The following is a 13,494-nucleotide window of genomic DNA, read 5'->3' as shown; positions in this document are numbered from 1 at the left end:
CATAGAATCCCTCTCTTCCTTCAAGATACAGATCAAGTGCTGCCTTCTATGCAAATCCTTTCCTGATCCCCAAATTGCTAGCACCTTCCTTCCCTAACTAGCTAATATTTGACTATTTTCTTCTTACTCTGTATATACTTATAGGTGTACATGTTCCCCTACCTCCACTATCCCTCACATTGGAATGTAAACTCCTTTAGAGAGGAAAAAAATAAGGTTAATCACCCTCTTGTTCTTGATACTCTTATCTCTAGGTTTTCCAGACACTACTCTCTTCCATTTTTTTTTGTATCCCCAGTAGCTCTCATATAGTAGGCGATTAATAAATACTAACTAATTGATGTCTATGGCACAAATTACCTACAGAATGGGAAAAAAGCCCATCTAAATTAGGGGGAATCCAATGGCTTCAAGTTTTGAAAATACCCAAGGACCAAAACTCTCATGTTTCTCTAGGTGTCAAACTGCTTAGGACCAAATTCCTCCCAAGATTTGTTTTCTTTGGGAAGTTGATTATATTATATTATGTTATGTTATGTTATATCATATCATATATCATATCATATCATATATTATCATATCATATGCCATACCATGTCATGTCATATCATATCATATCATAGTATAGTATAGTACATTATATTACACTTGGCCCAAACTTCTCCTTAGCCTGTTTTACAAGGGGACATTTCTAAAAAAGTAGTAAGTAGCCTTTGGGATGTAAATGGTCATGGGCATAATTCGTGGAATTCCAACATCCTACTTTAATAGGAAATAATGAGGCAGCTAGGTGGCTCAGTGGAGAGAGTACAGGGCATGTAGACAGGAAGGCTCATCTTCCTGAGTTCAAATCTGGTCCCCAACACTTATCAGCTATGTGACCCTGGGCAAGTCACTTAACCCTGTTTATCTCAGTTTTCTCATCTGTTAACCGAGCTGGAGAAGGAAATGGCAAATCATTCCAGTATCTTTGCCAAGAAAACTCCAAATGGGGTCATAAAAAGTCAGATAGGACTGAAAGACAACTGAACAAGTAAATTTTAGGAGACAAACATTACTACCTTAGCAGTCCTAAGATTTCTCTGAGAAATATGGTGCAGCCAAATGTCCAAGGAACTCCCTTTTGTGACCCTAACAGAACCTCTCCCCATGTTTTGAGAACAGCCAAACCCTTCTAAACCAGAACAGCTCAGAGGAGACCACCGACATCACATTTTACCTAAATAATGTTGAATCCCTCAAAAGCAAGGGCTCCTCAATGTCCTGTCCATGCTTGTGTCTGTGTCTGTGCCTGTGTTCCTCAATTATAAAATAGGGATAATAATTAACATTTGCCTTGCAGGGTTGTTGTCAGGATCAAATGAAATATTTGTTAAGTGCTTAGCACAGTGCCTGGCATATAGTAAGCACTACATAAATGCTTATTTTCTCTCCCCTCCCCTCCCCTCCTTTTGTGTAAAACTCCTTGAGAAGGCTGTCTGTACTAAGTGGCTCCACTTTCTCTCCTCTCCCTCACTTCTTAACTCCTTACAATCTGGTTTCTGAACTCATCATTCCCAGAGCTGCTCTCTCCAAAGTTAGCAGTTGCCAAACTCAATGGCCTTTTCTCAGTGCTCATTCTTCTTGACCACTCTGCAGCCTTTGATAAGGTTAATCACCCTCTTGTTCTTGATACTCTGTTATCTCTAGATTTTCCTGACACTACTTTCTTTTTTTCCTCCAATTTATCAGACTCCTCCTTCTCAGTCTCCTTTCCTAGATCCTTATGCAGTTCATACCTCCTAGCCAAGCATGTCCCATAGGGCTCTGTCCTGGGCTCCCTTCTCTTCTTCCAAGCTACTTGACTTGGTGATCTCATCAGCATCCATGTATTTAATTATCATTTCTGGGCTGATGATTCTCAAATCTAACTATCTTGCCCTAATCTCTCTATTGACCTCCAATCTTGCATCTCCAACTGTCTTTCAGACATCTCAAACTGGTTGTCCAGTAAAGATCTTAAACTCAATCTATCCCAAACTGAACTGATTATCTTTCTTTCTAAATTCTACCTTCTTCCTAAGCTCCTTATTACTGTCAAGGACAACATTGTCTTTCCAGGCCCTCAGGCTCAAAACCTAGGTGTCATCCTTGTCTCCTCATTATTTCTCACATCTCCCCACCGTTTCCAATCTGTTGTCAAGATCTGTCATTTCACCTTTGCAACATCTCTTGAATATGCCCCCTTCTCTCTTTTTTAATGCTACCCACTCTCATCACCTCATGCCTGGACTATTGCAATAGTCTGATGGTGGGTCTGTCTGCTTCCCCTCTCTGATCCTGTCTCCATTCAGCTGCCAAAGTGATATTCCTAAAGTTCAGGTCTGACCATGTCACCCCAGGTGCCATGTCACTTCCTAGTCAATAAACTCCATTGGCTCCCTATTGCCTTTAGTATCGAATAAAAAGTCCTTTGGCATCCAGATCCTTTCATAACCTAGTCCCCCCTTCCCTCACCCCCACCCCACTTTCCAGTCTTCATATACCTCACTCCCCACCTTGTACTTTTTGAACTAGTGACCCTGGTCTCCTTACTATTCCATGAACAAGACCCTCTATCTCTCAACCTCAGGCATTTTCACTAGCTATTCCTCATGCTTAGAATGCTCTCCCTCCTCAGCTGTGCCTCCTGGTTTCCTCCAGTCCCAAATAAAATTCTGCCTTTCTCATCCCCTCTTAATTCTAGTGCCTTCTTTCTGCTAATTATTTCCTATCAATCCTGCATAAAGCTTGTTTGTACATATGTGTTTGCTTATCTCCCCCATTAGACTATGAGCTCCTTGAGGACAGGGACTGTCTTTTGCCTCTTTTTGTTTCCCTAGTGTTTAGCACAATACCTGGCACATAGTAGGTGCTTAATAAATGTTTATGGACTGACTCAAGCTGTAGCTCCAAGAATCAGGAAAGAGCCGAGGTATCCAAGGAATCAAACCTCTCATCATTTCTTTGTGTGTACTTGAAAGAACCAGCATATTATACGTTCAAGGATAATGGCCAGTTCCCTGTGTCTGCACTGAAGTCTCTCTCCCAGACAGGAGATAATCACCTAATTGGAGACAAGTTTATTCCTAGCACTATGTGAATTATTCCAACCATATCCCTCTACCCTAGCAAGAAATGACTGACTGAATTGAATTAAATGAAAAAGGTTAAGGAATGAAATACATAAATATTACTGTCACATTCTCACAAATATTTATTGAGCGTGTGTTATGTTATCTGTACGATGCTACCTCCTAAGAATACCTGAGCCTTCCCTCAAGGGTCTTCAGATCAAGTTTGCAGACAAGACATAGGCATAAAAAGAATTTTGTTAAAATGATAAAGAATATGAAATACAAAGGAAAGTGCCATTAAGCAGAAATCTTCTAGAAGGCTGGCAGTGAACAGGTCCCATGGTAAATGAAAATCTTTTGTAGATGCATAGACCTATAACTGAAAGCTTGTTTTCAGGGGTTGTTCCATTGTCAAACAGAATCATACTTAGAAGAGCCATGGGCCTCCTATGAGCCTGGCCTTTGGGCCTGGGAACAAAGCCCTGCTTTAATCTCCCCTGGGTTTCCCCTGGGAGCAGGAAAATGAATCCCACTGGGTCAGAGGCCCCTGAACCCTGACTTCATTACAGTTTTAGGCTCATTGATTCATGTCAGTTCAATTTTTTAAAGTATTGACTAACTGTCTTCCATGGGACCTGCACTGTCTTAGAGCCCCGTGGAGGATACAAAGAATAGTCCATCCATTAAAGAAGGTTACAGTTTAGTTGGTGGAACAAACTTTTTTGAATGAGGATCAAATAGAAAGCATCATTTGAGGCTATTTTTATATGTTTTGACACATTTTTGAGGATTTTTGATATTTGAGGAAGTAGTACTTCCCGCCATCCTAATTCTGAGTCTGGAAGTTTTCTCCAGGACATCACCAGAAAGCAGCTTCTTCAATAGACTGGGCTTCATTCTGATTTTTAAGCCGAGAACAACAAGAGCACTCAGTCAATTCCAGGGCTCCGATATGGAGAGGCAAGGAATGTGTCCAAGCCAGCTGTCGGGGGGGCTCAGTCCTCGGCTGACTGGAAATGATGGTGAGCTTGTTCCCATCTTCTTTTCATCAGCCCCTGGTACTTCCACTTGCCAGGCAGTCAACATCAGAGTCTTCTGGAGTTAATATATTCCCTTTACTCTCTTGTTGTCCGGATCGAACGGAGACTTCACATGAACTTGGGCAGCGTAGATCACTCCCATTCTCTCAAGGGCATAGTCACCACTCTTCACAAACTCCAGGGACACCTGCCAAGTAGAAAAGGAAGAAGGCGTGACATACATCTTCCCCCATCTCTAAATCTAAGATCCTATGTGCTTTAAAACAGTAGGTTGATCTAACAGTAATAATAATTCATAACTCCATGATGTTTTGAGGTTTACAAAGGATTTTCTTCATAACAACTCTACGAGTTAGATAAGCAGAAGTATGATTGCCCCCATTTTAGAGGTGAGGAAACAGAGACTCAGAGAAGGTTAAGGGTCTCACCCATAGTCCCCCACCTAGAAGGAACCTTAGAGCTCATCTAGTCCAACGCCCTCACAATTTAATGATTGAGGAAACTGAAGACAATTTTGGACCGTAGGATTTAGAGCCATAAGGGACTTTAGGGATCTGCTAGTCCAACCTCTACATTTTATGGATGAGGAAACAGAGTCCCAGAGGAATGACGTGATTTACCCAAAGGGACACAGAGAGTAAGGAACAGGGCAAGAGATTCAGACCCAGCTTCCCTGACTCTAAATATACCGGTCACTTCCCCTCAGCCTTCTGAGGTCACGTATGTGTGTAAGCGCTACAAACTCTCCACCACTCTATCACACTGCTCCTGGGGAGAGCTTGAATTTTCTATCACTGAAGCCAACACCCTTGGAATTTTGGCTTCCCTTTTTGGGATCTAAAAGTAGGAAGACCAGACAAAGGTCAAACAAACGATCCATTTCCCTTCTCTCCCTCCCTGCTCCCCAATAAGTCCAGGCTCCTGAGAAAACAGCAGGAAGAATTTTTTAAGAAGGATGGTTTCAACTGAACATGGGCAGGTTCTTCAGTCTCTCTGAGAGCAGCTGTGGTCACAGACAAGCTGAGAACCCAAAGTCAAATTGAGTTCACGTCCTAACGGGGTGGAACAAATGCAGCCAGAGCTAAGTCCGATCACTTCCCAGACACCCTGTCCTCTGGCTCTCTCCTCACCGGCTAAGCTCTACCTGGCTTTGCTATGGGAGAGCTGGAGAATCCAACCCATCCCAAAAGTAGTCGGTTCTTACAGAGAAGTAAAAGAGTGTCATGTCCAGCCCAGGATGGCTGATGAGACGTGACAGCTGGGCGCTGTGTCAGCGAGCCAAACCATTTGGGCCGATTAGAAATGTGTGTTCTCTCTGTGTAGCAATTAAACCCAGGGCTAGAGCTACTGGAAGAGTGTCCTTAACTCTGCAACATAAAGAAACAGCTATAATTTCTGGCAGCTCTAGTTTTGTCTGAGAAAAATAGATCTTCACATAATACAAACTTCATAAGTAAGTGGGGGCCAGTATATCATGAATTCATGGATGGTTGTGTGATATGTAAAGCTATATACACATAAGGACTGGACACGTTGGTATATGAATACCAACAAACTACAATTGGCTTCTGGGGATCCTAAATGTGGAGGGTTTTGTCTTAGCTAGTAAAGGGACTGTTCTTTTTTTTTTTTTTTTTTTTAACAGGATTCAGTGTTGACTTGAGCATCTGCTAATCTCTGGTCCTGGTGATATATATCACCTGAGAGAGACTCTACTTTGGTTTCTGACCCAAGTGAATTCATGACTGACTTAAAAAATATGTGTTTTATTAATGAATTTTGTCTTTACATTGTGAGAATTTTCAGGAAGAAAAATCCCCTCTCCTCTCTCTATATTAAACCATCCCTTGTGACAAAGATCAATAAAGCCAAAAGCATCTGATATGGTGACCACATCTGATGAGGTATATAACACTGTGTCATTATAGTCCCCAGCCACTCTGCTGTGAGGGGGGAAATTAGTAATTCATCTTCAAAGTTGAATTAAAAACTAGCTGTCATTTCATTGCAGTCTTATAAAAAGGGAGCTATCTTTACATTAATTTAGGTGAATTTTTTTGTGCTTTTGGTTTTTGCCTAGGCACCTAGAGGAAAGGGAAGAAGGTGACATGGTGGACCATAAGACCAAAGAATGATAAAACTGAAGAGATGTTCCTCAAAGCTCTGTCCTCAGCCCTCTTTTCTTCTTTCTCTCTACATTTTTCCCCCATTGGCAATTTCGTTCACTTCCACCTTCCTTCTACCACCTTTGTGCTGATGACTCCCAAATCTGAATCTCCAGGTCAGGCTTCTTCCTGAGTTCCAGACTTATCGCCACCTCTCTTATAGAATGTTTCTACCCATGCCTCACTTTCAAGTCAGACTCGCCATATCTCAAGCTGGTTTATTATCTTTCCTCTTAACCACACCCTTCTTTTTTTCATTTCACTATATATGTCTGTGGCATCACCATTTACCAGGCCTCCCAAGTTCATCATCTGTTATCCAGACTGTGATCCTTCTCTTCTCTCACATGGAATTGGCCAGCATGTTCTGTTGATTATGTCTAAGTCTTGGTATCTATCCTCTCTTTGATTCGTCTCCCACATGGCCACCATCCTAATATGAGCCTTCATTACCACCTGGACTATCACATTACCCTTCCGATAGACCTTTCAGTCTTTTGACTCTTCCTACTTCAAACCATTCTTCACATGCTACTAGGATCTATCTTCTTGCACATAAGTCTGGTCATGCCACTTCCCTGCTTAAATGACTCTCCAGTGCCTACCAAGTAGTCCAAATGCCTCAGCTTGTCATTTAAGGTTCTCTGCAATTTGGAGCCAGACTGCTTATCGGATTTTATTTCATGTCACTACCCTGCACATACCACAACAAAACTGAACCACTCACCGTCTCTTGTACATGTATAATATGTATATACATACATACACGCATGTATACATGTATATACGTATATGGACATATATGTATATACATGTGTGTATAGATATAGGTATAGATACTGATCTCCTATCCCCATGCCTTTGCTCATGCTGTTCCCTTTCACCTATCCCAAAAATCTGTTGAATTCTTACCCACTCATCCACCTCAAATGCCACCTCCTCCACAAAGACATCCCTGATCCCCTTACTTAGTTATGACCATTCTTCCTTCAGGTAGCACTTTGTACCCCTTATATACTATCCATATATCATTTTGTTATATACTTATTTTTGTAGGTATAATATGCCAGTACTAGATGATAAGGCTCATGAAAGCAGGGAAGATGTTTTATCTAAATTTAATATCTCACCCAATGCCCTCCCTAAAATTAATAGGCACTTGAGAAACATTTGGTGGATTGAAACAAATGTGAACATAGAATACTAGGAGTGAAAGGGATGTCAGAGATCTCTGGTTGGATATTTGTTCCAACTCCCTCATTTTGTAGGTGAACTGAGGTGAGAGATGGGAAATTACTCGCTGAAGGTCACATCGTTAATCAGCCACAGGGTTGAATCCATGTTTGATGGCTTTTATGTCACACCACACTGTCTGCCATGGCCCTGGTGAGGCTATTGACACTGATTAAATTCAGGGTCCTTCCCCTATCTCTACATCTCACCAAATTCCCAAATAAGGAATTACATACTACCCAGGACTCACAGATTTCCTAGTTCTGAAACTCTACTCAAACTGTTGAAATAAATTTCCCCAAACATGGCTTTCTTCTAACATTGACTTTATCCATAGAGCAGGCATTCAACTATGTGGAAAGAATTGTGGGGGCAACAAAAAGCAATCAAGCCAACCTTCCCCACCCAAAAAAAAAAAATCTTCCTTCTTTGTGTTTAAAATTCCACACTTTATTCTGAGAGGTAAGGTGGCATAGGGGGTAGAGAGCTGGTTTTAAAAGTCAGAAAGACTTGGGTTGAAGTCTATGCCACCCTGGACAAGTCTCAGCCTCCCAGTACCTCCAAGTATCTCTTTAATGAGTTTAAGTTGCAGACCAATTGCTATCTATATTGGTAGAGAGAGGTTCCCTTCTGGAAAGTTTATGTGAAATCACAGGTCTAGACAAGAAAAAAATTATTCCTTCGGGCTAATATTGCATATGATGATGATAACAACAAGTTGCACTGACAAAGCACTTTAAAGTTTGCAAAGCATTTCTCCCACAACAATGCTTCAAAGTAGTTGGGTAGGAGGTTGGTAATTTAACAGATTAGGAAACTGAGACTCAGAGAGGTAATTTGACCAGTGTCCTGTAGTTAGTAAGTGTTGGAGCTAAGATCTGAATCTATTCCTAATGCTCCTCTTTTCCCAATATCATTTTGTTGTTTTCTCTCCTTGGGGTCCTTTTTAAAAAGATAAATAAATCCTAGAAGGGATAATATATGATTAGTTCATTAAAACCTCAGTATGAGTTAGTCTGATTGTTTTTCCAGAACACCTGAGAGCACCAGGGGCCTATGGGTGGAAACAGAAGGGGTGAGGGGCAGGTGAATTAGAGAAACGAGAGGCAAGGAGTTGGAGACAACCCCCCTTTAATTTCACACAGCGCTCAGAGGGCACATTCTGTGCCCCTCACCAAATCCTGGGGGTGTGAGTTGGGAACTTCTATCTGGGTTCCACTCCCACACCACTACCCCCCCACACACCCTTTCTCTCATTTTTTCCCTTATGCAGACTTCAATTAGCATGTAAATCAGGCTGGAAGTTATCACACCCAACTGAGAGATTAATGTCTCCCATTAATGTCTGCTTAATGAACACTGCCTTTCCGGCAGGAAACGTTCTGGGTCTGTGGCAGAGGAAGGGAGTATTGGTAAAGAGAGATTAGAAGAGGAGAGCCACCCACCACCTGCGCCATTGACTCCCTTCGCTATCGATTTGCATAGTTTTCGATTTGGCCTTAAAGCAACCCTGAGTGGAAGGTGAATGATAGAGAGAAAATCTCTCACATACTTTTCCGGAAGGACTTCAGGGTTGGCAACCATTCCAGATTTTATCCATACTTTGGCCAAAAAGCCCAAGAAGACAGGAATGTATTTGTTTCAGTGTGAGCTGGATTGTCCTTGTAACTTTAGCTCCTGCTTTCCCACTCCTCCTCACTCTTCTCTGAGTTCTCATCCTCCAAGGCCTGGTTCAAGGCCTTTCAAACCTTCCCTGATTGATTATTCCAGCCCTCACTGATACTTCTTTCTTCTGAGCTCCAACAGCACTTAGACTCTATACCGTACAATTTAACTCTTAATTATATATTGTAATACATGGTAGGATTTAGGGTTGGGACAGAGCTTAGATGTTCTACTTAAGCAGGATTAAGTGTGATCTTAAAGAAGTCACAATTTCTTTGGGTCACAGACAGGCCTCTTCTGTAAAATGCTGATGGTGAACTAGATCAATGGTATCAAATTCAAATAGAAACAGATGCCAGTGAGCTGCATAATGACTTAGAAAACCACAAATATTATCTATGCTGTATTTTATTTTTATTTATTTTGGTAAACACTTCCCAATTATATTTAAATCGGGCATCAGTTTGATGCCTCTGGACTGGATGACTTCTAACGACCCTTAGAGCTCTTCATCTGTGATAAAGAATATGGTAGTTCAACCTAATTATTTTACAAATGAGGAAACTTGGGCCCAAAGAGGTTAATGACTTGCCCAGGTCACATGAGTAGTAAGTCACATAGCTGAGATTTAAAATCTGACTCCAAACCTTGTGTTCTTTCCAGCAAACTTTACACCAGGCCCTGGGGAAGTTAATTCATTAATCTTTGAAATTTCTGTCCTGGGGCTCAGTTGTTTTCATTGGGGTAACTGAGTGAGTGAAGCTTTACTCATATAGGCAGCCACTATATCATCTCATAGGGAAAGATAGGTGGCCCAGTGGATAGATTACTGGGCTTAAAATCAGGAAGACTCATCTTCCTGAGTTCGAAATATGGCCTCAGACACTTCTTAGCTGGGTGACCTTGGGCAAGTCACTTAACCTTGTTTGCCTTAGTTTCCTCATCTGTCAAATGAGCTGGAGAAAGAAATGGCAAAGCACTCTAGTACCTTTGCCAAGAAAACTCCCAAATGGGGTCATGAAGAGCCAGACACTGCTGAAACAACTCAACAACAATAACAACATGTCATCTCATGGGCCCCAAATCTCAAAGTATACTTCACCTTCATACCACATTGAGTCACCCACCCAAGTTATGTTATCATCTGCCTGCCTAACCCTTGTAACCCTTTTGTTCTTGGAAAGGTCATGTCAGTTGGCCATGCTATGCACAAACCCACTTTCCCTATTACTACTGTCAAGGGCACCAGCACCCTGCCAATTCCTAGGTTCATAGGAACTCTTCTCTTGAACTCACTCCACAAAAGCAATGCTGGTAAGTCCTGTCATTTTAACCTTCCAACATCTCTCCTACACATCTTCTTCCCTCCAGACCCATCACCGCTACCTTAGTAAAGGCTCTCATCCCTGAATGCTTAGACAAGCAATGCCCTAACTTTTGGTCTCAGGCCCCCTTTAGACTCTTAAAAATTATTGAGGATACTAAAGACCTTTTGTTTATAAGAAGTTAAAACTGATAAAATTTTAAAATATTAATTCATTAAACTAATGATAAGTCCATTGAAAGTTGATAGGACATGTTTTATTAAAAGTAACTATATTTTCTAAAAAGAAAAAATAGTGATAAGAGTATCATTGTTTTATATATTTTTGCAAATCTCTTTAAGTCTTAGCATAACAAAAGACAGCTGGATTCTCATATCTGCTTCTGCATTTAATTTGCTGAACATGTTTTGGTTGAAGCATATGAAGAAAATCTGGCCTCATACAGGGAAGAGTATTTTAATAGGCAAATAATATCTTAGCATTATTAGAAAAACAACTTTGACTTGTGGACCCTGAAAAAGTCTCCAGAACCCCCAGGAATTGGTGAACTTTGAGAACCACTGGCCTACACTATTGTAATGGCCTTCTCAATAGCCTCCTCTGTCTCCATTCTTTCTTTACTCCAATCCAGCCTCCACTGAGCAGCCAAATCCATTTTCCTGAAGCACACACCTGGCCATGGCACTACCCCTCCCTCACTCCCACTCAATCAACTTTAGTGGCTTCCTATTACCCCCATGATCAACTTTAAAAGACTTTGCTTAAAATTTAAAGTCCTTCATAATCTTGCCCCTTCCTAGCTTTTCAGTCTTCTTTTATTTTAATTCTCCTCCATGTACATACCTGTACTCCAGCAACACTGGCCTTTGTATACCCCCCAAGTCTGTGAAATCTGTGTCCAGACTATCCTCCCTACTTGTCTCGGTCTATTGTTTTACCTGGCTTACTTCCAATCTCAGCTCAAAATCCACCTTCTGCATGAGGCCTTTTCCAGTTCCCCTCAAACCCCCTTACTCCCTACAGCTGATGCCTTCCCTCTGAGATTATTTCCCATCTACTCTGTATGTATCAGGTAGTGAAATTGTTTTTTCATGTTGTCTCCCCATTACAATGTGAGTTCCTTCAGAACTGGGACTGTTTTTGCTTTTCTTTGTATGCCCAGCATTTAGCATAGTGCCTGGCACATAGTAGGTGCTTAATAAATACTTGTCGACTGACACATCTCAGTGATGATAGACTCCTATCCCTGGCCACCACTTCCTTTTATGTTTTCTGCAATTTAATGTAAGCTACTTGGGGTAGAGACTGTCTTTGTAGTTTTGTATCCTTGGCACTTAACACAATGTCTAGCACACAGTAATATTTAATATATGCTTTTTCATTCATTTATTCACATCATGATTTGACTTGAAACAACTGTGAACTATGTGCATCTGTAAATCTTGGTCACTAAAAAAAGTTGTAAATTGTAAACCTATCAGCTTAATGGCTCACAGGTTTAGAGCTGGAAGGGCATTAGGAGGTCATCGAATTCACCCTTCCTCTTTTAAAGGGCCTTCCCCTTCTCTTATTTTTTCAGTCATGTCCAACTCTTCATGACCCCACTTGGGGTTTTCTCAGCAAAGATACTGCAGTGCTTTGCCACTTCCTTCTTTAGCTCATTCGACAGATATGGAACTGGAGGCAAACAGGATTAAGTGACTTGCCCAGGGACATACCGCTAGTAAGTGTCTGAGGCTGAATTTGAACTCAGGAAGAGGAGTCTCTATCCACTCCATCCACCCATGCTGCCCATGTCTAGCATGGGTGTAAGTGGAGCTTTTCCCAGGTTGCTGATGTCTAGAAGGGCCCAGTTAGAACATAAATTTTAGAGCTGGAAGAGACTTCAGAAAGTCATCTGGTTCAACCTTCACATTTTAAAGGACCTTCTCCTCTTATTTCTAGAGCTGTAACTAGTAAGGAGATAAATAGGCTTTTCCCAGGGTGCTGGGCACATTTCCTTTCTGGTGACTCCTGCTTTCTCCCTGCACGTACTACCTGCCCTGTAATTCACCTTGCAGTGAATAGAAGAGAGCATCCCCCTAGCTGCTGCCCCCAGCCCCTCTAGCATGGTACTCCTACCCCATGGTCCATTTTATTCCTCAATACTCAAAGGGGCAAGAGCCAAGACTCTCTGGGGAACTGATTCTCTCCTCTTGGTACAGCTGCACTGCCTTTCCTTCCCATGCTCCCAACTACAGCCAAAGTGGATCTATCCTCCGGGCTGTCGCTGACTCTCCCAACTTAGTCTGACTTAGCTGTAGTATTTCTAGTTCCCCTCCCCCCCCAACACTCAGCACATTTAATGAACAATGTGTTGATTAACTAATTGATTCCCACAAAGTTTCTTCCTTTGGCCTTCCTTCTTCTACCTTAACAGTCAGAGTAGAGGGCTTGAAATGATAGCTCAAATTCTAGGTTTAAGGAAAAGAATATGAAGTACCTTAATTGAGAATAACACAGTGTTTGGCACTTAGTAGGCACTTAGTAAATGCTTGATATTGACTGATAATGTTCCCTTCAACTTTTCAGACTTTCACACCTATAACCTCATTTGACCAATCATTAAGTGTTCATTAAATACCCATTCTGTATTAACTCTTCATTACTAGACTAAGAGCCCTTTTAAGATGTGTTTGGATCCCAAGCCTCTAGCACCTGGCGGTCTCTTATTGAATGATTGCTCATTCACTGAGAGAGACAGTGGTGATGGTGGTGGTTGAGTAGTAAAAAGAATTCTGAACTTGGAGCCATGAGAAACTTGGGTTCAAATCCCACTCCTGGTCATGAATTATGTGATTGTGATCATTTCACTTGGGGCAGCTAGATGGCATAGTGGATAGAGCACTAGGCCTGAAGTCAGGAAGACCTGAATTCAGATCTGGCCTCCAACACTTACCAGCTATGTGATCCTAGGCAAGTCACTTTAACT

General features: G+C 41.6%; 1 protein-coding gene across 1 annotated transcript in view; it reads right to left on the bottom strand.

Moving 5' to 3' along the window:
- Nucleotides 1-3,211: 3,211 nt before the first annotated feature.
- SARDH (sarcosine dehydrogenase) overlaps nucleotides 3,212-13,494 on the bottom strand; it is a 141,014-nt gene continuing 130,731 nt past the window's right edge. The window contains exon 21 of the mRNA XM_027869641.1: nucleotides 3,212-4,322. Coding sequence (XP_027725442.1) covers nucleotides 4,197-4,322 — 126 coding nt within the window. The 3' untranslated portion in view covers nucleotides 3,212-4,196. The remainder of the gene's footprint in view (nucleotides 4,323-13,494) is intronic.

The sequence above is a fragment of the Vombatus ursinus genome, unplaced genomic scaffold, assembly GCF_900497805.2.
Source record: "Vombatus ursinus unplaced genomic scaffold, bare-nosed wombat genome assembly UNPS02014793.1, whole genome shotgun sequence".
In the NCBI taxonomy this organism is placed as follows: domain Eukaryota; kingdom Metazoa; phylum Chordata; class Mammalia; order Diprotodontia; family Vombatidae; genus Vombatus; species Vombatus ursinus.
This window is presented reverse-complemented; position numbering and strand designations above follow the sequence as displayed.